This window comes from Carassius carassius, chromosome 29 (genome assembly GCF_963082965.1).
Source record: "Carassius carassius chromosome 29, fCarCar2.1, whole genome shotgun sequence".
Classification (NCBI taxonomy): domain Eukaryota; kingdom Metazoa; phylum Chordata; class Actinopteri; order Cypriniformes; family Cyprinidae; genus Carassius; species Carassius carassius.
This window is the reverse complement of record NC_081783.1, coordinates 7,539,667-7,565,167: the sequence shown is the minus strand read 5'-3', so window position 1 is coordinate 7,565,167 and position 25,501 is coordinate 7,539,667. Positions and strand designations below refer to the sequence as shown.

At 37.8% G+C, this 25,501-nt stretch overlaps 1 protein-coding gene across 3 annotated transcripts; it reads left to right on the top strand.

Annotated features, from left to right (window-relative positions):
* The first annotated feature begins 4,663 nt into the window (after positions 1-4,663).
* On the top strand, positions 4,664-24,115 carry LOC132109526 (phosphatidylinositol 3,4,5-trisphosphate 5-phosphatase 2B). Of its 3 annotated transcripts, XM_059515676.1 has the most exons (28): positions 4,669-5,052; positions 5,843-5,995; positions 8,121-8,184; positions 9,497-9,635; positions 11,315-11,453; positions 11,552-11,692; positions 11,806-11,893; positions 12,924-13,013; positions 13,133-13,255; positions 13,335-13,449; positions 13,543-13,643; positions 13,713-13,815; positions 13,921-14,117; positions 14,797-14,914; positions 15,081-15,177; positions 16,992-17,130; positions 17,353-17,452; positions 17,604-17,692; positions 17,876-17,957; positions 18,545-18,631; positions 19,471-19,578; positions 19,687-19,775; positions 19,884-19,971; positions 21,282-21,437; positions 21,705-21,786; positions 21,921-22,728; positions 22,847-22,962; positions 23,109-24,115. In XM_059515676.1, exons 2-28 carry the CDS (start codon positions 5,859-5,861, stop codon positions 23,200-23,202), a joined length of 3,690 nt encoding a protein of 1,229 aa, XP_059371659.1. In that variant the 5' UTR covers positions 4,669-5,052; positions 5,843-5,858; the 3' UTR covers positions 23,203-24,115. The 3 variants fall into 3 exon arrangements, with proteins under 3 accessions (XP_059371660.1, XP_059371659.1, XP_059371658.1); XM_059515675.1 differs by having other exon boundaries at positions 4,670-5,995; XM_059515677.1 differs by lacking the exons at positions 22,847-22,962; positions 23,109-24,115 and having other exon boundaries at positions 4,664-5,995; positions 21,921-22,234; positions 22,402-22,662.
* The last annotated feature ends 1,386 nt before the right edge of the window (positions 24,116-25,501 follow it).

Below are 25,501 nucleotides of genomic sequence, written 5' to 3'. Positions count from 1 at the left end.
TATTAACAGAATGCAATTACTTCATGAATGTAAGGTAAGATCTATTGTCAGACCTTTTGAAGTTTCTGTCACTGAAAAATACACACATTACTACTGAACTACCACTTACGTTGGTTGTAGTGGGAGTTCATTAGTTATATTATAAATAAAAAATATACTGTACAAGTTTCTGTAATGAAACTTTAGATGGCTGATAGGCTCTAACTCAATCTGATATAAACACTTCATCATTCACATGGCACAACTGATTTTTTTTCCCTCACATCAGCAGCCATTGAGCTTGCTGCTCAACATCTAAATACTCTGCTAGCGCTTGTTATTGCAGTTGCAGCACGCTTCAGAAACCCTCCACCTTCCCCAGCTCCACCTGTATAGATCTGTTAAGGGGTAGTTTCCTGTACGTTATATTTGTGGAGGTAATTTCATGTATGTCATATGTGCAGCAACAAGATTACTTGGATGTTCACAGTAGCATGTATGTGGACAGGGGCGTCATGCATTCATGATTTTTGAGGGGGCACATTTGGGGGGGGGGGGGGGTCGGGAGTATAAGTCATTCTACGAAAGCACTGTATAACTGATATAGGCTTATTTTTTTTTTTTTTTTTTTTTCCTTTTTATTCAAAACAATTCCAAACATGCTTAATATATCAGGAAATATCTCGTTTCTCAAATATTTGTAGGTAAGCGCGTTTTGCACCTTTATAGATTGTTATTTGATCAATATATGGAAATGTAGTGTAATCTATTAACTACACATAAAAACCTGACATTTTACTTAAGTGCCATATCATGCCATAAAATATTTTTAATACGACTGAATTTGCATTTAATGTAAATTTTAATAACAATATTGTAAGATACTTATTTTAACACTTTCATTTTACAGAGAGTAAAGAACATTTACATTATCAAAAAACATTTTCATTCAGTCTAGCCAGAGTTCAGGCACTCTCAAAAACTCCCATTAAAATCACTGAAGCACTTTACATTATGAAACGAATATCTTACTTACATTTGTACGCACATCTGCACTTTTTGTTGTTTCTGATGAGAGAATTCGCTAAATAATTCAGTCAGCGAGCAAGTGAACAAAACACCGCGTTTCAGTGATGACTCTTCTGGACGTCTCTCATTGGCCATTGCATCCATAAGCGCAACAGAATAGTTTCTGATTGGTTATCATGAAGCGTTGTACGAACGCGTCTGTCTCTGGCTCAGCGCCAGCCAGCGAACGCAGATTTGAATTTAGCAGCTGATGCTGTGCACTGAACGATCTAATCACACCGCTGTGATTGTATCAAATATATAAAAAATATTATTCTGAATTTTTTTTTTTTTTTCGTTTGGAAGCTGCATTTAAAATCCACTTGGCTCAGAAATCTGAGGGGGCACGTGCCCCCTCACTTTGAATGGGCACGACGCCTCTGTATGTGGATGTATTAGCAGTAGCAAGTCTCGATTGCTCTGCCACAGCATACAAGATCTATTCTGCCAAAACCAAACACATTAACATTGTCATGTGCTGTGAACATGTAAGAAATACTACTGCTGCACATATAACATATGAAAACCCCTTATGTAGCATAATGAATCACCTTGTAGCAGATCTATACAGGTGGAGCTGGGGAAGGTGGAGGGTTTCTGAAGCACGCTGCCATCACAATCACTTGCTGTATTCAAGTATTTGAATGTTGAGCAGCAGACTTATTGGCTGCTGATATTTAAAAAAAACAATAGCTACACCATGTGACGATGTCACCATGTCAGACTGAGTTGGACCTATCGGACTGCGCCATCTAGTTTTTCATGACAAAGCTTTGGAGAGCTTCTGTCTCTAACTGATGGCAATTAAACACTCCTAGAGTCAGCATCCAATTTGTTGTGCAAATTATGTTATTAATTATTATAAAAAAAAAATTTTTAGGGTTATTTTGGTTTAAGTTATTGATTAGACACAATCACATATGCATTTTTTACATGGATATAATATGTTGTATGATGTTTTTACTTTCAAAATTAAGACTTGAACATTGCAAATATGTTATTTTTTAGTTTATTTGTCATAAAAGGAATGTTGAAAATGACATTATGTTTCATATGTCTTTTTGGTTCAGAGTCATATTGAAATTGGGTGGTCTAGATGACAACACGTGACTTTGCTATCTCCAAGCCACAAATACTTTTACTAAGGTTCACATCTCAGAATTTCCAAACCAAATTCTGTTTTCAACTTTGCACTGAACATCTTGGTTTCATTTCCTGTGTTCTCATTCACTCAGTCACTCCCCATATGACTAATTTAAATGACTTATCTAACGACTGCAGATATGCCCATCATGTAAGAAATCAGGAAGAAATCATGTTTAATTAGAAAATTTTTGAGTTGAGTTTAGCTTTATATAGATTTATATATATATATATATATATATATATATATATTTTTTTTTTTTTTTTTTTTTTTTTTACTTCAGTTAAACCAAACTAAATGGTTTATCATGAAGCGACCGATTGTTAATGCTCATGTGCTCATGGGCTTGTATTCATAATCCTCTTTCCTGATGTGTAGACCTTTTCTATATGTCCTCATGGTTCTAAGATAGACAAAATACACAAACATTGCTGTAACATTACTGGAATGAAAGAAAGTTGTCTCGAGTTTCTTTCAATTTTCAAACATTTTCTTTTAATATTAACTACTCACTCATAGAAAGTAGGCTAGTAGATCTACAAAGTAATATTATTTTCATAGGTGTTTTTAACTTAAGGAATTTAAATAGCCCTATATTTTTTCTATTTAAGCATGAGGGATCTATCTTTAGAGAGGGCAAATCCTCTTCCATCACATGTTTGTTTCACATAATACTTTGGAATAAGTAGGTAATGCTCTTTGCTAGTCTGATTTTTGCTAGTCTTAATGGCTCACTCTGAATTAGCGGCCAGTGCAGTCAAAAATTAATGTGATTAAAATAAAGCTTAAGCTCAGCTTGGGCTAGGATTGGGGAGTTTTACTGTGCGGTTTGAGTCATGATCCATCTAAACAGTTTGCCAAAAAAAAAACCCTGGAAACAGTTCTTTGCCCGTTTTTGGTGCTAACAAAGACCAATATTCCCTCAGCTGGAAGAGAAGAAATAGATTCTGTGACTGTATGAAAAGTTGGACACTGAGAGCATGTCTTAGATGGCTTAGGCTTAGTCAGAGATGGGTGTAATCCATTGTGTGTTTTGTAAACATGCCTCAGGGGGTAATTGGATGGACTGTACCTTCAGAAAAGAACACAGAAAAACTGGCAAGTTAAACCGTGTGACCTTCATATATGTATCCATGACTGGCCATCTAAAGAATTGGGATCACAATCAGATGCTTTAACCAGGTTTACACTGCAAATATGACTTCATGACTTCATATGTTTTTAATGAATCTCTTTTGTTTTTACTTAACAATATCTAAAAGGTTCAATCTGTGAAATAAGATAAATTCAATTGGGAAGCCAAATTTCAAAATATATTTCCATTGCTTTTGGACAATGTATGTTTAATAAAAAGCATAGTTCATCTTAATACACCAGTAGATATTTTTATTTTCACTACAGCAAGACAAAATAAACTTTTTGTAGTTAGATAGTAGTACTTTAAGAAATGTGAAAAATCTTGATATTTTCTGCATTCGGTATGTCAATTTATATTTTTGATATTTTAACTGGAAAAATAAGATAAATATAGTACACAGTACTATGTATATAACACTTATTCATTCATACATTCACTCACTCACTCACTCACTCACTCACTCACTCACTCACTCACTCACTCACTCACTCACTCACTCACTCACTTCTTTATTTACTTGATCACCCAAAAATATTTTTTTCTCCTTAGACCATTACAGATGTTGTTGAATTTGTTTCTTCATTTGGGATAGATTTGGGGAAATTTTGCATTACATCACTTGCTCATCATTGGATCCTTTTGCAGTGAATGGGTGCCGTCAGAAAGAGAGTCCACACAACTCCAGTCCAACAGCTAACATCTAATGAAGTGAAAAGCTGCATTTTAACCTTAAACCGTGGCTTCAGTGTATAATCCATATTAACACTTCCTCCAGTGAAAAAAAAATATTTCCTGTTGTCCTCACAAACTGTGTTTGATCTGTATATATTTCACAGTAGGTTGCTAACAGCATTTCAAGTTGACTTCAAATGCAAAATGTAAATACAAATCAGAGCCAGGTATCAAAGCAACAGCAAGAGCAGAGCTGGAAAATTGTGCACAAACATTTCAGGTTTACATATTCAAGGGGATAAAAATAAATGTTATATACATTCTGTGATCATTTGTCTTCATTGGTGGTGCCCTAAATGCTGGCACCTCTGTGGTCTATTGCCACAACACTGAACAGACAACACTACGCATAAAGGGTGCATTAGAAACTTCTAGGGACTTACTTACTTCATATCTACATAATAGTGGAAAAACAATGACTTTTTATAGCCCACTCACAACAAACAGAGATTTGGAGGTGGAGTGCTTTATTTGTGTTTGGTGCTGAGGTTTGCAGACAGTTTTTTGCTGAGTAATGAGGGATGGTGTTAGTCAAGCAGCTGGAAACAGAAAGAGAGAAGAAAAGGAGGGCAGGAGGAGGAGACAAAGGACAAAACAAGAGACGCAGAGAAAAGGGGATGATCGTATCCATATGGTGGAGCTTGTGTTCTTAACTTCCTGGACAGAGAGAGAGAGACGGAGAGGGAGGCTAGAGGAAGAGAGAGAGCTGGGAAACCAAAAAGGAGTGAGAGAAAAACAACTGGAAGTATAGCACAGTAACCCAGATCTTCTGAAGCTGTGAGCAGATGACTGGGAGAGCTGTAGATTCTGACTCAAAGCATGTGACTATGATTTAGTTACAGCTTGATTGTGAATGGGACAGGATGGGTTTTTCTGAAAATCCCTGGGAGGGATAGAAAGAAGAATGAGAGAGACTGGAAGATCCCAGAAGCGCTGCACTCCGATTCATGCATCACTGATGACGTGAGGTCACTTAGAGGAATTCAGGATAGTGTTTTCAGTTTTTCTGACCTCTTCCTCCTCTGCCATCTGGAGCTGTGAAGCACCTCCTTCCATTCTCCAGGTTTCCAAACATTCTGATTTTACATCTTCAAGATGTTAAGAACTAGATGACTTCCAGGTCTAGTTCTTAACTTAAGGCTTGTTGGTGAACCTCTGGCTGGAATTAACTGTCCTTTAGTAGAGTTTGCAGACATCAGCTGAAGTTCTCAGAGGGGTGTTGTCTTGCCCTTATAAGGCAAAAGCAACCGAGTGGAAAAGTATTTGAATTTGTGGTGTTACTGCTCCACTGCTTTTTCATATCTGCAAAGTCTGGAGCTGGTGCTTGTCTTTACTCTTGGTTCTTCTTCTTGAATATGTTTGCACAGAGGATTTTTGCTGCCAGACAATAGGAGTGTTTGTCAGTGGGTGGGCAGCATGCATATGGACGCTCTGTCATCTACCTCAGTCTCACTCTCACAAGCGGAGTTGGCGCAGATCACGAGAGGAGGAGGTCGGTCCTGTATCTGCCCTCAAGCCAAATACGCATTCTGCCTTTAGAACACAAAAATGCTCATTGGACAGAAAACACAACAGACAGTGTAAACAACAAAGCTTTTGGATATCGTAACACTCAGGATCTTATTCTGCATGCTCAGGTTCTGACAGTGAGGAGATGACAGTATGGACCTCTGGTTTTGGCATCACTGGAAATCAACAGTATCAATATGAGATCTTTCAGCTCACTTGTATCAACCACTCTGGTTTTTGGAAATTAGTCTGTAGAATACTCTGCTAAGAAGCTCTTTTGAAAGCACCATGACTGCAGCAGCATGGTACCATCGGGACATCACCCGCGTTCGAGCCGAAGAGCTGCTGGCCCGCGCGGGGAGAGACGGCAGCTTCTTGGTGAGGGACAGCGAATCTGTGCCTGGAGCCTACGCCTTGTGTCTGTTGTGAGTAAAACACTTCACGAATGGAATACACTACACAACTTCTGCACAGAATTGCAGATGAGTAATGAGTCAATGCTAACTGCCAAAAGACAGAACCAGTTTGCAGATTTTGGGTGGTTAGAATTAAAGTATTCATCCAAAATTAATATAGTGTATAATAAGGTATTCGGACTATGCTTTCTATGCTAATATATATTTAGCCAGATCTGCAACACATATAGTCATGCATCTTCTAGCAAGGTGTATGTTTTGCATGAGTTTGTGTTCAGAACAACATGAAATCTGTGACCCTGTACCACAAAACCAGTCATAAGGGTAAAATTTTGATTTATAATATATTTCATATTTATAATATGAAAGCTGAATTAATAAGCATTTCGTTGATGTATGGTTTGTTAGAATAGGGCAGTATTTGGTTGAGATACAACTATTTCAAATTTGTAATGGCCTTTAAAGTTGTCTGAATGAAGTTCTTAGCAATGCATACTACTAATCAAAAATTAAGTTTTGATATATTTAAGGTAGGAAATGTACAAAATATCTTCAAGTAACTTAATCTTTACTTAATATCATAATGATCTTTGGCATAAAATAAAAATATATATTTTTTTAACCTGTACAATGTATTGTTGACTGTTGCTACAAATATACCTGTGCTACCTATGATTGTTTTTTTGGTCCAGGGTCACATTTGGTAGTGTGTGATCGTCAGTCGTTTGACCAGTTTTCCTAAGTGTATGGTGCCTAGCTTTTTAAAAATGGTTCAGATTGTATTCCAGTCTTTACACACACTTGATTGAGATGTGAGAAATATATCTAGAATGAGTTTGGCACCACACCCAGCTGTCTATTCACACCACTTACTGGTGACAAGGACATTTTAAGTAAATCACAATACTTACCAGGTATTGCCAATAAGTCAGTGAACTATTGTAGTCCTTTTCTACAGTCTGTGCCTGTGAAATGGATTTTACAGCCATGTGTCTGCCTTCCCCATCAGGTTTCAACAGAACTTTGGCAAGATGGTCACCTTTCAGCTAGTTTAGTACTGTCTATCTCAATGCACATGAGCTCCAGGAGACAAGATCCGGTCTACAGCAGTCCCTCTAGGCCACAACTTTATTCAGAACTTAGTTTTCCCTGTTTTCCTCCTGTCTCTGGCCCCTGTAGGAGGGAATAGGCTTCAGTGACCGCACTGCTTTCTATCCACTGCGGCCCACAGCCAGACACATTCCTGAAGGCTGATCCCTCCAGCTCCAACTGCTCTCCCTACTTTCTTACTCTCTCATTCATTCTCCTTTTCGGTCGTTGTCTAGCTCTGGCTCATTCTTTCCCTTTGCCCTCTACCTCATCTCTTCTCTCTGAAACAGTTCACATGCAAAACATCTACTCACACAATCACACTTCCTCTCTGTGCTTTGTTCTCTTCATAGATTACCTAGAAACACTGAGCTTTCTAATTGTGTCTTCATTGGACTCAGTTAAATGCATGTTCCAGGTTGTGTGGCAAAATGCAAATGAGCACAAATTCTGGTTTGTCTAACCTCCGGGCACAGAAATATGATCTTGTATGATATGACACATACTGATGGCCTCGGTGACCACATTAACAGGCTGTCTTTTATTTGACTGTGGCCTTGAATTTTTACCCTACTTTCAGAATTGAATATGCTGCCCTGTGATGACCATGGAAACCATCAATGCCAGACGTTCACACATTGTTTCATAAAACCACATAATGTTCCATTTATGTTGTTTGGCTAGCTATTTTTCACTAAACATCAGAGGAGAAGTTTAGCAGAATGTCTGAGCTGATCTCTTCCGTACAAGCTGAGGAGAAGCGCAGAAATCATTATAAATATTGTACACAGAACGTGCAGTCTTATGAAGCCTTATGAGTTAAAAATAGACTGTAGTTTAAGTTGCTATTCAGTGAAAATCTTGCTTGACAGTCGTGGTTACCATTCACTTTCATTGTATGGTAAAGGGCAGCATGAACATTCATAGCAGAAAGACATTCACTACATTTTGGCTGACGTGACAGAATATTTTTTTTGTGAACTTCTGCTTTAAAATTATTTATTTTACTGTATTATCTTCAACAGTCTGTCTGTCTTATCCATAGGTTCCAGCGACATGTTCATACATACCGAATCCTCCCTGATGCAGACGGGTTACTGGCTGTGCAGGTGAGCAGACAAAGGAATTTGCTAATCATATGCAAGAAAGAAAATGCAGGTGAAAATTATGCCGTGTTAGACAGGATACCTTAAGCGATGGTTTTACCTTTGAATGAATTTGCAATTTCACATGGAAATTACTTGACACTCATCTAGTTACTTTCACTTCTTCTTTTTCTTCAAAAAAGAAGCAGACTTGTTCTTGTCTGCTGTCTGAAGCATGCAGCTGCGTGGTTTCAAATTGACCTCGGTGGCACTTGCTGTCAGTAAAATGTTTCACACAGATTCCTCCTGCACCCACGCTCCTGATCCAGTAGGCAATGACTGGAATGGGTTTGTCTGTGTGGAGATTAAGATATGTGTGACATAATTGTTTCTATGTCAAAGATTCTGGCCACACAGCAGTACTAGATGCATTGTTGGTCTTTTTGCCAATTCTTTTCTATGCATGAGATGAGATACAGTATGTTAGTGTGTTTCATGTAAAACACAGAATGGATAACATACATGCACAAAAAGAGTCATATTAAGTTGCTTTGTGTTGTGAAAAAGAGGCATTTTATGTTTTCCTTTAATCGCTTTTCAAGAGTTGCGCTCTTGGAAGGAAAACATGCTGCTATTTGGAGATTTTAGGGGAAATAATGAAACGTTTCTGCCAAAATGGTCTCATCAACCATGCTTTGAAAATACAAGCCTCTAAAAAAAGGCATTCAAAGAGCGGGTTATTTTATTTGTCATGATGCCTGATGGTTTAAGTAGAGAGACAGAGTGTGGTGTGTGTGTATGTGTGCACTTGTGCACAGTGGGTAGCTGGCTAGTGGCTGTTCGCGGTATGTAGAGTTTGGCAGATGCAAGAATGAGGGCATCATAATGTAATTGTACCTTTGGTCTGTAAAGCGGAAAAACTGTTTTGGGAGTTACCCTATACCTAGACCAACTTCTTGTTGTGGCAAACCTAGTAATTCTGCAATTTCTGCCTTCCTTTTATAGTCAAATTATTTTTTGTGTGTACAAGAATTCCAAATATTTCTTATTTAATAAAAATTATAATTGAGCTGATTATTATTCAATTATTAAGCTGAGCTGTGATAAAAAGGTTTAAAAACGAAAAAGTTCAAAATCTTTCGTCAACACTTTTTCACACTTTTGATTGTATGATTTTTCCTGTTAATCTTCTAAAACACTGATGTTCCCTTTCCACCTTCCCTTAATCAGGATATAACTGTGATATTTTGTAATGCATATTTTAAATACTTATGTTGTACTGATCTCTGAATCTGTTTGCCTGTATGAGTTATTGAGTCATGTGTTTTTGCTTTAGGCCACACAGGGAGTGCAGGTGAATTGCTTCCGTACTCTTAGTGATTTAGTTGTGGGTTATCAACACCCACACAAAGGTCTGGTGGCCCCTTTGCTTTACCCTGTTATGCGTGAATCAGAGCCCAACGATGAGAGCTCAGGTAAGTTGGGATAATAGAAGCCTAAACCCACAAAAATAATCTCTCAATAAAGTTGTTAGTAGTGCTTATAGGGTTAGATCACCCAAAAAAGAAAATTAGGCTGCGTTTTACTCACCACCGACCGAGGCATCCTAGATGTATATGACTTTCATCTTTCAGACAAGTCCAGTCGGAGTGATATTAAAAAATGTCTTTGATCTTTCAAGCTCTATCATTGTGGTCATCTGGAGTTGCATTGCTTCAGTCCAAAAGATTTTTAATAAAATGCGCCCATCCATAAACAAAAGTGTCTCACATGGCTCCGGGGGGCTGAACAAAGGCATCAATCAATGCATTTTTGTAAGAAAAAAGTAATATAATTACCTGAATCTAGCTTGCGCTCACTGTTGTAAATGAAGTAGTTCCAGAAGAATGATTTATGAGGTCAACTTTGCCCATGCGCCGCTCAGAAGTGACGAACACAGAAACGCAGCGGAGAGATCAAAACAAAACAAAGGATTTGTAAAGAAGTATGTTGGAGGATTTCAAAAAAAGAAGAGACTGGTTTTCCTTTGCTAAAGTAAGAAAAATTTGCTTCCTTTGCTCCTGTTAACAAAGTTTTTTTTTTTTCAAGACTCACCGGCGCATGCACAACGCTGATCTCATACGTCATGCTCCCAGAGCTGCTTCTGTGTACAACTATTGGCACAAGCTAAATTAATATGATTATTAGGTTTTGAATATGGATATTTTTCTCACAAAAACTCATTGATTCGCTACAGGAGGCCTTTGTTCACCCCCCAGATCCATGTGAGACACTTTTTTTTTAATGGATGGGCGCTTTTTATTTAAAATCTTTTGGACTGAAGCAATGCAAAACCAGCTGAATGCAATGATAGAGCTTAAAAGATCAAAGACAATTTTTAATACAACTGTTTGAAAAATGAAAGTCATATACACCTATGCCTCGAGGGTGAGTAAAACGCAGCCTTTTTTCATTTTTTGGTGAACTAACCCTTTAAGTTTAGTGTTTGCAGCTTTGAGCTTTAAGCATTTAACCAATATTAACTCACTGGAAGCTGTAAGCTGTGAAGAAGGGACATTTCGGTGGCTATGTAGATTACAGTGATTCACTGTAGTTTACACAAAATTATAGGGTTTTGGTTGTTTTAGTATACATTTATTACAAATTGTATGATCCTGGTTGTATTTGTGCAATATCGCTATTTGAATGATTTCAGAAAACTGATTCATTTAATACAACAATAATAAAAAGTATGTTATGTATATTTATCTTTATTATACATATATTAGACTTTAAACATTGAGTAAAGGAGCCAATTGTAAAAATAAACATCTCCGAACGATTAGCTGACTGAGGGAGTCTGAATCAAACTGCTAGTGAATCATTTTGACTCGTCAGAGAACCAGTTAAAAAGAATCATTTGTCTGTGAATCGGACATCATGGATTTGCCCACTTTTGTGACAGAAAACCGCATACGGACGGAGTACACAAAGTATTCCCGAACAGATTTAAACTTATTGTCGCTCATTTTTATTTTGTTTGCGACTGTTTTAATAGCGAATCGGAGCACACATTATTAGCCTGTATTTTGTGTGAGGCTGCTAATGCACACTTCATCCCACAGGTATAACATTCAAATGTTTAAGTTCAAACGCAGGTGTCTTCTTGGTGCAGATGGTGATGATGAGAAGCCAGGTTCAACATTTGCCACCCCTCCACCAGGTGCAATGTCCCCTACAGGCCATCCTCCACCCTCCAGTTCAGGAGCCCCTCATTTACTGCTGCAGAGGCTTCAGGAGCTCAGCCCAAATAGGTACATTCATTCACACATGACATGACCTATGGATCAATATCAAACTATTGTCTGTGCCTGTATATAAAATGTTAACATACAAATTTTAACCACTGCAGTGCAGGCTGTGAGATCATCATGTTACTGGATGAGTATCTGCATGGTAATGTATGTAAGGACCTGGAGAATGTGAAAGGAGGCGCATCAGGACTGCAACACTTTCAGTGCATCCTCAGCCGTGCATGCGACAGTCTGCACAGGTGCTGTTTCTCAGACACCACATGTCCCTTCACACATTGCTGCAATCACAAATATCTGAATAATGACTGTTATATTTGCAAGAAAAAAGTTATTCATGATTTGTTTACAATAGTGAGATTGACCAGACACTGTCCAGTTTGGAAACCTTAGCAAAAGTGTTTGATAATCCTAGTGGCCACCTCAACTTCTCCACAATGCAGGTACAACCCCACTAAATGTTATTTTTACACATACATAAGGCTAATAAAAGCTGCTATTATCAATAAGACATTATTTAAAAAATTGGCTTTGCATGCAACATTTGCCATTGACGCATTTCACTCTGTTTGGCTCATATAGGGAACCACAGATGCAAAGATTTATAACATGTTCAAACAGGAATGGGATCTTTATTGGTCTTTATTGCACAGACAAGCATAACTATTACTATTGCTCATACTTCTTATTAGGAATTTGAACAAAGCCCCAAGCCTAAACCCTAAGTTTATTAGTGCATAATGTGTGTATAATAGCTCAAATCATCATTGGAAAAAGGTTTACTGTTGCTTTTCTAAGTAATCTGACTGACATAATTTCGCTGGTGATTAAATAGGTAGAAAAAAAACCTTAGACCAGTGGTTCTCAACCATATTGATATTCAATATTCAATATTCAAAGGCCCCACAATATAAGGCAAGTTAATTCATATGGTATTTCTGCTGTAAATATGACAGATCTGCTTGTTTTCCAGGTTCTTTTATTAAGTGTGTTTATATAAAAATGAACCACAATTAATTTTGTGTTTTAAGGAAAATAGTTCACTGTTAATCTTGATTTTATATTATTTAACATTTCAATACAATGTTACTATTAAATGTATTATTACTATTATTATAACAATAATATATAAATTAAAAACAAATGCCATCCTACAGCGCCCTTGGAAGTTTACTGAGGCCCCCTAGTGGGCTTAGGCCCCCAGGTTGAGAACCCATGCCTGAGACCAGAATATCATAACTCTTTTAAGTTGTGCCAGGAAACAATCCCATAGCAACCACCCAGAATACATTTGCAACACCCCTGTCTTAGCAGCACCATGCATGACCCACAGCACTTTAGCATTGTGTAGGCGACTTCTGCATGCAGTGCAAAGGCTACGACCTGTAGAAGCAAGTTTTGTGCCTATAATGCTCTGCTTCTTCTCCTTCATCTCATACATTCCATTTGTCTCATAAACTTTATTTTTGTTAGAATACAGGGAAAGGCCCTGAAGAAAACATGGATAATCTACTTCACAAGCTCACTACCCTCTGTAACCTGTTGTCATCTCTGGAGAAAAGGGTAGAGACACATATGACAGTAACAGCATGCAAACACGCACAAACCACATGCACGTCATACTTTTGCACTGCTGTTTTTATAAAAATGATGATGATAACAATATAATGTTTATTTTTCAGGTTCTCAAAGCTTTACAAGAAGCTGTTACCAATCACAACTTATCTTTGCAAGCATCAACTCCTCCTGAGTCTGTCACAGCCTCCAAAAAACAGGCCAGACCTAATACTGTCCACAGCTTTCAGGTAGCACATTAGTTTTTTTGCTCACTGGTAATATGCAAGTTTTTCCATTTTATTTATGTGCATGTGTTTGCATGTCAAGATCAAGGTAGTCAGGTATGGCAGGCAAACAGTGTCGGTAGACATAGATGCAGGAGTGCTGCAGTTTGACAAGAAGACTGGCTCATTCGGTCTGGAGACTGTCACACACGACAGAAGTGAGTTTATCTTGCCTTAAAGCCTGAGATACTTCAGTCTCCATTATTATCATACAAGGCTAGTAAATGGAATCTATTGCTTTTATGTTTTAGTCGTGCAGTTGGTGAAGATTCAGAAAGGCCCTGCCAAGCTGAAAATGGTCATAGACAGTCATCACAATCCGCCGAGAGAACTTGTGTTTGAAAGCATGAAGGTGAGTAGAAAGACTTGAATTGGCTTACCTTAAATGGTCTAAATCTAAGTACTGATGCGTCTCCCACAGAAACGAGAAGCTTTCTGTCGGCTGCTGCAGCTTATGAAGACTGCTCACTGCCAGCAGTCTGAGCTGGATGTCATCTCTGTATTTGTGGGCACATGGAACATGGGTATGGATATACAGTGTATCATTAAAAATATATATATATATATATTATGGCCTCAACAGTTGCAGCAAAATATTTCATTGTTGTTGTTTTTTATATTGCCTGCAGGGGGCACTCCACCACCCGGTTCGCTTCAGTCCTGGGTTACTTGCTGTGGTCTGGGTCTCACCCCAGACGAGTCCATCGCCTCCCTGCCTCATGATATCTATGCAGTGGGTACTCAGGACAACCCGCAGGGCGAGAGAGAATGGGCTGAACACATCAGAGCCACGCCTCGGAGTGCAACCAAAATTGACTTCAAACAGGTCTGACTTCATGAAATCATTCTTCTTCGTATGTAATCACATAGCAGTATGAATCATTCGATTGTATAGCAGTAAAGGGATGGTTCACCAAAAAATGAAAATCTTGTCATTAATTACTCCCCCTCATGTCCTCTCAAACCTGTAAGTCCTCCTCTCTTCTTCGGAACACAGATTATGATATTTTTGATGCATCCTGACAGCTCTCTGACCCTCCCATAGACAGCAAGGATCCTTACACAATCAAGGCTCACTTAAAGAACGACTTTATTTAACAATTTCACCCTATAGTGCCATTTTGCATGCAGAGGAGACAAATTGTTGAACAAAGTCATTCTTTTTGTTTTCTTTGCGCACAATATTATCCTTTCGTAGCTTCATAAAATTACAGTTGAACCACTGATGTCACATTGGGTTTTTTTTTAACGATCTCTTCCTTGCTACGTTTCTGAGCCTTGATTGTGTAAGGATTCTTGCTGTCTATGGGAGAGTCAGAGAGCTCTCGGAATGCATCAAAGATATTTTAATTTGTGTTCTGAAGATGAAAGGAGGACTTACAGGTTTGGAACGACATGAGGGTGAGTAATTAATGACAAGATTTTCATTTTTTGGTGAACTATCCCTTTAAATTTTGTTAAACTGGTAAGAGTGTATTGAGTGTGTTTTTGTGTTTCTCCTGTAGGTGGCAGTACAGTCCCTTTGGAATATCAGACTGGCTGTGTTTGTGAAACCAGAGCATGAAGGACGCATCAGTCAAGTAAACACTGCTAGTGTAAAAACTGGCCTGGGGAACACACTCGGTACAAGTCTGTCTTGCTCAAACAAACAAATAAACACACTCCCCAACTCTCCTTTTCTGCTGTTTTCTCACATCCTTTATATCCGTGTCTTTTAGCCAAGCAAAACAAATTAATAAATTAATCATATTGATTTTTTTAATGTAAATTTTTTTATCGGTTGTTACAGGAAATAAGGGAGCAGTAGGAGTTTCTGTTCTCTTCAATGGCACTTCAATGGGCTTTGTGAACTGTCATCTGACTTCTGGTAGTGATAAAGCACTCAGGTATTCACACATATCTTTAAAATAATTTCTCTTTACAGAGAAAAACAGGTCATCATACAGGTGGCTAACCAACGCATGACAAGAGAACATGAACGCATGACAAAATATCAAAATATAAGATTATCAACTATGAGTGTTAACACAATCAGTTTATTCTTTGCTATGAGTCGATGAATCAGTTGATTATTTTAATGTCTATTAATTATTTATTTAGGTCTGTTTTTTTTTAACAGCTAATAACACGCAGACCACAGTTTGAGAACCACTGCATTTGTTACCCTGCTTAAAGTCCCCATGAATAGTTTTTGGCTTTCAGTATGAGTTATATCTATAAACTTTACATTTAGAAGATATAAGCATTCAAAACTTTCAGTCTCTCACTTCTGCTAATATGGATCAACAATTTTGATGATCAGCTTCTCTTTGGATTTTCTGGCCAATCAAACGCTGTCTAGAATCAGAAGCGTCCCGCCCCGTACACAATAAATAGATGCTGAAATCTGGGGCTGAAATCAATCACTTGTTCAGATAGTTTGTATTTGCTATCTGGTCAGTGGCACACAGTGCACGATACAGACAGTGTGAATATGCTTTTCATTTAGGCAAATGTGGTTTGGTGTTGAGTTACGCAAACTGCTGCAGCACGCACACAGTGTGCTCCAGAGACATGATAGCATGGATCCAATGGATCCGATCCATATGCACAAATCGGCGGAGACGTTAGGAGGAGAAACTGTTTTGACTAATTCGATATTAGAACCAGAACTGATGAGTAGAAGAGATAACACCGGTGCCATTTACCAATATATTTTCAAACTACATATACTCAGCATGATTATGAGCACCACTGTTTTACTTTAGTAACAGTTAGACTGCAGTAGTAGCTATTAGACTGTGGCTGCTATAAGCTTTACCGAGCTCAACAGCTCTGGCCTGAGACTTCATTGGAAATTATGTCAAATAAACACAGGATGAGTTTGCCCAAATACACATACTTGTGGTCTTTCCACTTGACCACTTGACTACTACTTAAATGACATATTTCCTGTATTTGGCCCAAGTGTTAAAGTGGCCGTAAAGACAAGTGCATGTACAATTTTCCATTATCCGATGGCCACACTTATAGTGTTTTCAAAATGCAAGTGTTTACATCGCTTTATTTTGATTTTCAGTAATTTGCATTTAAAAATAAACCTCTATAACAGATGACACAATTTAGTAATTATGGTGCTTCTAATTAAATGATAAAGCAGTTGCTAATGATGTACAAAAGAAACATACTAATCTATGTTTCACTACCAAATGATATGTAATATTTAATGTGAAACATCTAGATGACATTGTGTAATTATCTGTGGTACACAATCGTTCAAAAGTTTGGATAAAAGTTGAATAATTCTATTCAACAAATGCACATTGAATTGATTATAAGTGACAGTCTTGCACTGATATAAAATATTTATATTTCAAATAAACGCTGTTCTTTTGTATTTTCAATTCATCAAAGAGTCCTGAAAAAATAATGTTTTCACAAAAATATTAAGCAGCACAATTGTTTTCATCAGTGATAATAATAAGGAATGTTTTCTTGACAATCAAATCAGCATATTAAAATGATCATGTGACACTGTAAACGTTTGCCGTCATAAGTATGAATTACATTTTAAAATATATTATAATAGAATAACAATTACTGTTTTTGCTGTATTTGTGAGAAAATAATTGCAGATTTTTCAAAAACATTTTACACACCCCAAACTTTTGTTGTGTATTTGTGAGTGTCTGTTTTGCATTGATCCTCCTTCTTGTCTTAGGAGGAACCACAACTTCCAAGACATCCTCAGACTCCTGTCTCTTGGAGAAAAGCAGCTCGGCACTTTTGACATTAGCCTTCGCTTCAATCATCTCTTTTGGTGTGGAGACCTCAACTACCGCCTGGACCTGGATGCACTGGTCACATAACTTAAATCCACTTTATTTCTCTCTAGATATTAGTCACTCTTGCTTTACTTATTTCCTGCTCACTGCATTTTATGTAACTGTGATCCATAGCCATTCAAACATTGCTCCAAGGAGACCCCTTTAAGTGCATTGAGTTGTTTTGTGAATCCTTGTGCTCACTTGCATCATAAATTGAAGATCATCTGTCCCTGACCGATGTCTTTCATTTTGCAGGACATATTGAAGCACGTTTCAAAGAGAGAATTTGAGGAGCTAATGTGCGCAGACCAACTGACTAGAGAGCGGCACAGAAGAAAGGCCTTTTTTAACTTTAGTAAGAACCACGGCTGCTGATCTCCTCCCGCGGACATCACAGACACATGAAATCAAATTGTTATGTAATCAGTGATTGCACAAAAGATTTTGGACATTAACAGACACTTTAATATTTCGTTTTTGATTTTGTTCTTGCTCTCTCTGTTTAGAGGAGGAGAAGATTTTGTTTCCACCCACCTATCGGTATGAACGTGGTTCTCGAGACTGTTATCTATGGCAGAAATACAAGTCCAGTGGGGTAAAACTTTTTGTTGTTAATGACATCCTATTATCCTGTTTACATATTTAGTGACCTGTGAATAAAAATGAGTGATATGATTGGAGTCATTAGGTGTGGCAGCATAGAATATTACAGTTACACATCTCATCCTTCTTTTTTTATATTATTTTGTTTTATTAAAACTATTCAAACTTTCCTCAGGTGCAAGTCAACGGGCCCTCATGGTGTGATAGAGTTCTGTGGAAGTCCTACCCTGAGTCTCACATAATCTGTACCTCATATGGTATGTTACTCCTATTTCTTTCAATTCTTATTCTCATTTGTGTAGAAGCTTTCTAAAAGAAAAAGTTATGTGAAATGTAGTCTATGTAACAGCCTATGCATAGTCTATGCACTTTAGCTCGAGGGAAGTAACTAAACTGCTATTTTTGTAGTTTTTTGGAATGAGAAATGTTTAGCTACCCTGCACTACAAAGGTTTACTTTGGGTATGATTGTAGGTCTGTGGTCCACCATCAAAGTCATATCCTGTCCGTCCGTTTGCTTTTCAAACATGTCAATTCAGCCTCCTCAGCAAAGGCCTCCAACAAATATTAAGCTAGTGTATATGATCACAGCAAGCACTGACCAGACGCTTAGTATTTCATAACTACATCACTTTAGTATGTTTAGTAACTATCTAAATTGCAGTATTCAGTGGAATGGGAATTTGATGTTTGATTAATTAGGTTATTTATTAATGGAATGTTACTAATGTTTAGGTGATGGTTTGTATGTTTTTAGACTAACTTTACAGCTTTAATGACAGATTTTCTAAGCATGCACCCCAAATAGGCACATATTAAACAAATATTTTTACTTATCATATCAGGATGCACAGATGACATCTTCACCAGTGATCACTCTCCTGTTTTTGCAACTTTTGAAGTGGGTGTGATATCACAGTCTTCCAGAACAGGTATGGGGTCCTTTCCAGCTGAAGTCTTTTACTCTGGAGTTTTTGACCTTTGGGTCATTGCATAACTCAGAGAGTTATATTAGGGGTTGCTGAACGTGCATTTTTAATTAAGGAACCACCATTTCCCTTTGCCACTGAACACATTTTTTTCCGAGGCTGGTACATTTTAACAGCACCAGCATGATTAAGCCTAAAACAATTAAACTTTTAGATAATTCTTAAAGGGTAAGTGCACCCATAAATTAAAATGTACAAATTAATCATCATTTACTCAGTCTAATGTTGTTCCAAACTCATTGTTAATCTTAGAAACTCTTAAATCAAACATTTTAAATCAAATCTGATACTCAGAACAAACCACTTTGGTTGTTGCATAAGTTCAAACGTGACAGTACATGAGGACAAACCTCACTTGTTCTCATGTCAACCAAACACATTTGGGCTTCCATTTACTGAGTTTGATGTGATTTATGTATGTGCTTTGATCAATGTTTATGTGAATAAATCATACATTTATTTTTCAATGCAGTTGTACCTTTTCAGAAGCCTTTGAAATGTTTTGATACAAAGGGATTTCTTTGCAATCTTTTTGAACCTGACAGAAACATTTAAGATTTCATTGAAAATTTCTTAATTTGTGTTTCAAAGATGAACAAGTGTCTTAAGGGATTTGAATAACATTAAGGTGACAGAATATTTATTTTTGGGTGAACTAACCCCCACAGATACAATCAGCTGTCATAATTCAACAAGTATTTTTTAAATTGAGTATTTGTTTAGCGCTTCTCTTAGTGTCATAACCATCTGACTGTCCTCTTTGTCCATCTCTACGGATGTAGAATTGGGTTCAGAGAGAGCCAGCATTGAGCTGGAAGCGATTGAGGTCATAGTGAAAACTGCTAGCAAGGCCAAGTTCTTCATTGAGTTCCACTCACGCTGTCTAGAAGGTATCTTTTGTGCAATAATCAATGTTTCTTTTTACCAATCTGTTTCCTTTTGAAATGTCAAGAGGTCATATGATAAATGTGAAAGTTCTTTCTTCTCCTTCTGTGTAGAGCCTCGTCGTTCTGCTGAGAATGACTCTCAGTGCTGTGAGGTACCAGGGTTTCTCAAACTTGGCTGGTCTTCAAAACAGTTCCCCAAGGTTGATACTATTTGGCTCAATGTGATCATTTGGAGATTTGTTCAGTTTAATATGGATTTGACACTCTTGGTTGGTACACCAAGTGAAATTATCTTTTTTCTTTTTCAGCTCCACCCAGTGTTCTCAGATCTAGAGCATCTCCGGGATCAGCACTTGCTGTTGTCTGTGAAGTCTTGTGATGGCTTTGAGTCATATGGTACATGATCAAGCTCATCATGTCTTTTTGAATGAAGTTTCAATAATGGTTTCTTAGAAACCATTACATCATAACCTGGAATATACACATCCTCTTAATTTCTTGTGAACTAAAGGCACTGTTGAAACATGGTCATATTGGTCTTGTTTACACCTGGTTACTTCATGCATTTTTTCTGAGAAGATATCTATTTGATTTGTTCAAACGGTTCCATTTACATTTGGCCACATAAATGCAAAACGGATATAAATCCGATCTTCAGTTCCCATGCTCTATGCAAATTTAATGGAGTTCATGTCAACGAAAGCAACAGATATTCACAGCGTTTTATTGATCATCAGCTAATTTCAGAATCAAAGACCGCAATGTAGTCTTACTACTTTTAATGAAGATGACTGTGTGTTGAGTGTCTGTGACTCATTATCAGTTTTATTTGTGGCAGTTTGCACGTCGAGTTGCTGAAGAGATACTCTGTTAATCCTCCCCCTCGTATCTGGCTATGTCATATAATACGGTGGCCGAGAGAGCTCAACACGCTGCAACTTAATAAAACACATGCAAATTGAAAAAACACCAGCAAATGGAGAAAACATCTTCATCAGTTTGACAACACAAGTGTTGCAAATCATCACAACACATGCATATAACTAAACGCGCTGCAAATCCTCACAGCACATGCATATAACGAAACACTGACCAGTAGCCACTGCATGATAAGCAAATCCCAGCCGGGTCCGACACTTTTCGGGATCTCCTTGAAACATTTACATTGTGGTCAGTGCTATTTGCAGTGTGTTTGTTAATTTGCATGTGTTGTGAGGATTTGCAGCGTTTCTTAATTTGCATGTGTTGTGAAGGATTTGCAGCTCGTTTTGTTATATGCATGTGTTGTGAGATTTTGTAGTACGTTTCGTTATATGCATGTGCTGTGAGGATTTGCAACACTTGTGTTGTCAAACTGATGAAGATTTTATTTTTTCAATTTACATGTGTTTTCTTAAATTGCAGCACATTGATTTCTCTTGGCCACCGTACATATAGCCTATAACGTTAATTATTTCAACATTTTGGCAAGAGTAAAATTTACATATGTGGCTTCAACAACCAGATGCATTGAAACTTGTCCAGTTTCATCTGGAATGCATCCCAGACCACCTCCTGAAGTCGGTTGAGCCATCAGATTTAAATCTGTCTCGAAAGCGTTTTGGAGGTTATTTACACCTTGTCTTTCCATGAAACGCATGAAGTTACCAAGTGTATACAGGGGAGGCCCATAGATTGTTTATGTAATGTGAGTTCTGCCATTTCAGGCGAGTGCTGTGTGGCTCTTCGCTCAGTAACAGGGAAATCATCTGATCTATTTGAGACATGCTTGACTCACAGAGGAGAAGAGATGGGTTCTATTCGAGGACGAATTGAGGTTTATGTACCACCAGACCGCCGTAGGATCCGGGAAAGGGTTTATGGTGGGTTATCCACATGATCTCACTGAATCATTTCCTCAAATATACACTGTTTTAGTTTCTCCTCTGCTTTGGCTCTATTTTCACTTTCCTATCTACCATGGCTTCCTCTTTTGTTGCTATGCTGCCTGATCTTGTCCAGATGCATTCTGAGACCTTCACTGAAATATGACCCTTAACATACTGTTCACTGAACACCCAGTGGCTTTGTCACAAATTACTACAATATTTAAACATTTAGACATGAAACATATCTTCTGCACATTGCAGAGTGGCTCTGCATGGAGAAGGATGAGAAGGAAATGATGAAGGATCATTTGTCTCGCCAGTCTTCCTGTGCATTCTCAAACCAGTGAGTAAAAGATAGACCTAGATTACTTTATCTATGGTACAGAATTTTTATTCACATGCTTGTTCAGATGTTCCTGTTCTGATACCTTTTTCCATTGAACATAACTTTGATTACACTCCATGTTCCCTCTGTAGAGCACCATCATCCTCATATATGGCAGCACCTAACAGCTACACCAATCCTGCGTACTTCATCTTTGAGGGGGTGCCTGTGTTGCGAAGAGTTGAAGAGATTCCCTCATCCGGCCATGAATCCCCAGTGGTATATGCCAAAGATGCTGTGATACAGCTCCCTAGAGTGACTGGAGGTCACAGCCATGGCAAAAGGTCTGCTCGGAGGTCAGACTTCACAGAGATTGAGATTCCTGGATCTTTAGCACCCTATAAATCATCTTGTGAGAATCAAAGCGAACTGGCATCAACTGCCTCGTCTTATCAGCTTTTCCCAGGTCCAGACGTTCCTAATACATCCCCAAACCAAAGAGACACCACCTCCTCGTATACATCTTTACTGTTACAGTCCCATAAGAACAATAAAACACAGGATTCAGTATTATCAGTTAAAAAAGTCACAAACTCCTACATGAACAGTTCTGTTTTTTCCCGGGACATACAGGCGCCACTCAAAGAAAAAGTCAGAAAGGACCATCAAAGGCTACAGCAAGATCGACCCCCGTCAATGAGAAATGGACCAAAGCTGTACCCATATATATCCACAAGGGCTTCCGTTCATGAATCCTCAGTACCCTGGATAGTAGAGCAGCCATCTACAGCTTCAGGAGACAACTCGCTTACAGCCCTCCAAATTGCTAAATCACTAAGTGAGGTGGATTTTCAGACCGTAGACAGAAAGTACCAGTTTAATCAAATGCTGTCTCAGCAAAGGCATCATGGATATAACTATGGTTTAGATAGTGAGAGAAACTACAGCTGGGAGAAAGAGGTAAGTTGTGTAATTTTCTGATATGTATTATGTTGTTTAGTGCAAGGTGTAAATATGGATTTTAGGATTAGCTTTGGGGTTAAGCTTTGTTGAATACAAAGGCAACGTGTGTCTGCAGGTGTCAGTCTTACATGGAGCTCCAGAAACAGTGCGGGAGCTGCTCAGCACTCTGGGTTTGCAGCGCTACACGCTGGACCTCAGCCGTAATGGCTGGGATGATCTCGATTACTTCAGGTAAGGCTGATGTGATGTAGCCAAAAATCTGACATAGACTTCTTCATTTGCTTCTGTTCTCAGAGCCATTTGCTTCAGTTAATGATTCAGAAGCAGCTACAGTGCTTCATGAACATATATATAAATATGTTTCCTTTCTCATGCAGTGGTATTACAGAGGAGGAGCTGTGTGCAGCGGGTGTGTCTAACCCATCTCATCGACGAAGAATTTTGGAGAACCTTCCCAAGATCTGGGACTGAACTGAAAAGATTATCAGGTGTCTTATCAGGAGACCATAAATGACAAGTTCAGTATTTGTATTATTACATTTTTTTTTACTCTTCTTTGTAATTTTTCAAGTTTAAATTCCATTCATAATAAAATTCATCACACAATGTGTTCATTCTGTCCCTTTGGTCCTGAACATACAGAGTGGAATAAACTACAGTCCAACACTTGCTTCTAACAATCCAAACAAATCATATCTATCACTAAAACACACTCTTTAATTGTTTACTTTAGCATTGAGCATATTGATACTCATACTTAGTTAATGTGTATATAATAGCATGACAAGTCAACCTTGTCTTATCTGAGCATTAGCTGTGAAATGTTCTGGTTTAGTACCTTGTCACAGCTTGCCTATATCCATGTTTTTAGCCTAGTGTATTTATTCCTAGGAAACCCTTTGCTATAATTACCCTTTTAAAAGTGCATAAACCAATCGTTTGCTAACAGAGTCATCTGCTCATTTTAAGAGGAATACATATTTTACTATTTACCCCAGAGATTTAATTGCAGTGATGCTGTACTCCCCTTTCCTTAAGAGATAAGCTCATGGATTTTTAATGCTTAATTGAACAAACACAATGATTTCCAGTGTGGTCTTACATCACTTGGCCGACTGTAAATATAACCTGCAAAACTGGAATAAGCACTGTTCACATTTTTCCTGAACATTGTAGGTGTAAAATTATGTTGCACAGGGATTTTATACACATTGTAAAGTGTTGGTCTATTTGTTTTTATTCATATAAAGCTATAAAACCAACTGACTATGCTTAATTTATGATGTTACCTTGACGTTAACTGAATTATCCTCCACTGCCCTAAAAGCCTTTATTCTTGCAATTGTATATCTGTCATTTGATAAATTATGTAATATTCACTTTAGATTATGGTGATGGTTTTATTAAGTCACAGAAACATTTTTTAGTAAAGGGTGAATTTTTTTTTTAACATTTGAAATCTACTATTCAGGGTCAATATTTGATCATCTTTAAACTTGAACAAATATGGTATAGAAGGTCGTTTGTATATATAAAGGATCTTTGGGAACTTTAGTATATAACTTTAGGATATAGTTGAATCTTAGACATATCAAAAACAATGAGCCTGGATTGTTTGTAATGACATCAACATGTCCTAAGGATGTCCAGAGACATGTCTTGTGTAAATGCGGTAATCTGATAGATGGATGGATGGATGGATCTAGACAGATGTACAGAGAGAACAATTATATTGGGAGAAAGTTCAGTGTGAGTTCACATCCTTGTGCACTCTCGGCTGAAGAAAGCATCTCAGTGAGTCTGGGTATTACATCATATTAACGATAGCTTATCACAAATAAACTTTCTTTTGTGCTCTGCTTTTTAATCACTCCAGTTTGTGGCTCTCTTTGACTCATTATATCGATTTGCTTTTTAGTGACACAAAGGAAAGTGGGAGTAGTAGGCGTTTATTCTGCACTGGCCTGCCTGACTTCACCTGACAGTTATCAGATTATATGTATTCCAGAGATGAAGAGTGAAACTGAGCTGTATTCCCGGTGACCAACAAGTTACATCACATTTCCTGAATCACTGTCCCACTCATATTCCTGTACAATTTACGCAATATCCCATAACTCCCTTTTGGATTACCCATCAGGTCAGCACTGCAAAGGAAGTGGGTTTTACCATACCAACAATGCAAACTAATCTCCCCAGCCTTCATACAGCTGAATTATTTTTTATTTCATGACACATTAATTTTTTTTAGAACACCCTAGATGTCAGTGATCTAATACTAACACAATGTCAAATAAATTTGAAAACCACATCACAGATTATTTAATTTCAAACTATGTAGTTTATTACTGCAGCCAACATCATAAAACAATTGCAAGCATAGCAGTAATGCACCCTAATGGCACTCCAACTGATCACCAGCAGTTAAAAATCTTTCTTACAGTAAACTTTTGTCCTGTTTATTTAGCTTTCCAGACACAAGTCTTCCATTTTTACATCGTATGCCAAACACGGATCATATTATGTGTGGATGTATAAACGTGTGTGATTATTTACTAAAGAATCCGTTACAGCACATGAGCATTAAGGTCTCCTCTCTAAGGCAGGCATGCACTAACCTTTCATTGGTCAAATAGGACTGTGTTTAAACTTTTTACTAAATATTAACTTTGCTCAAAACAAATAGGTCTATGCATAAGCTCCCTTAGAACTCTTGGGAAACGCATTTTTTTTTTATTTCCGCTGTTACTGGATTTGGAAAACCTGGAAC

What these genes read in the sequence shown, in the direction of transcription:
- LOC132109526 (XM_059515676.1), top strand. Translation starts at nt 5,859, where the DNA reads ATGACTGCAGCAGCATGGTACCATCGGGACATCACCCGCGTTCGAGCC. An exon ending in TGGCCTGGGGAACACACTCG is followed by an intron (nt 14,915 to 15,080) that starts GTACAAGTCTGT and finishes CGGTTGTTACAG; the next exon opens with GAAATAAGGGAGCAGTAGGA. An exon ending in CATAATCTGTACCTCATATG is followed by an intron (nt 17,958 to 18,544) that starts GTATGTTACTCC and finishes TTATCATATCAG; the next exon opens with GATGCACAGATGACATCTTC.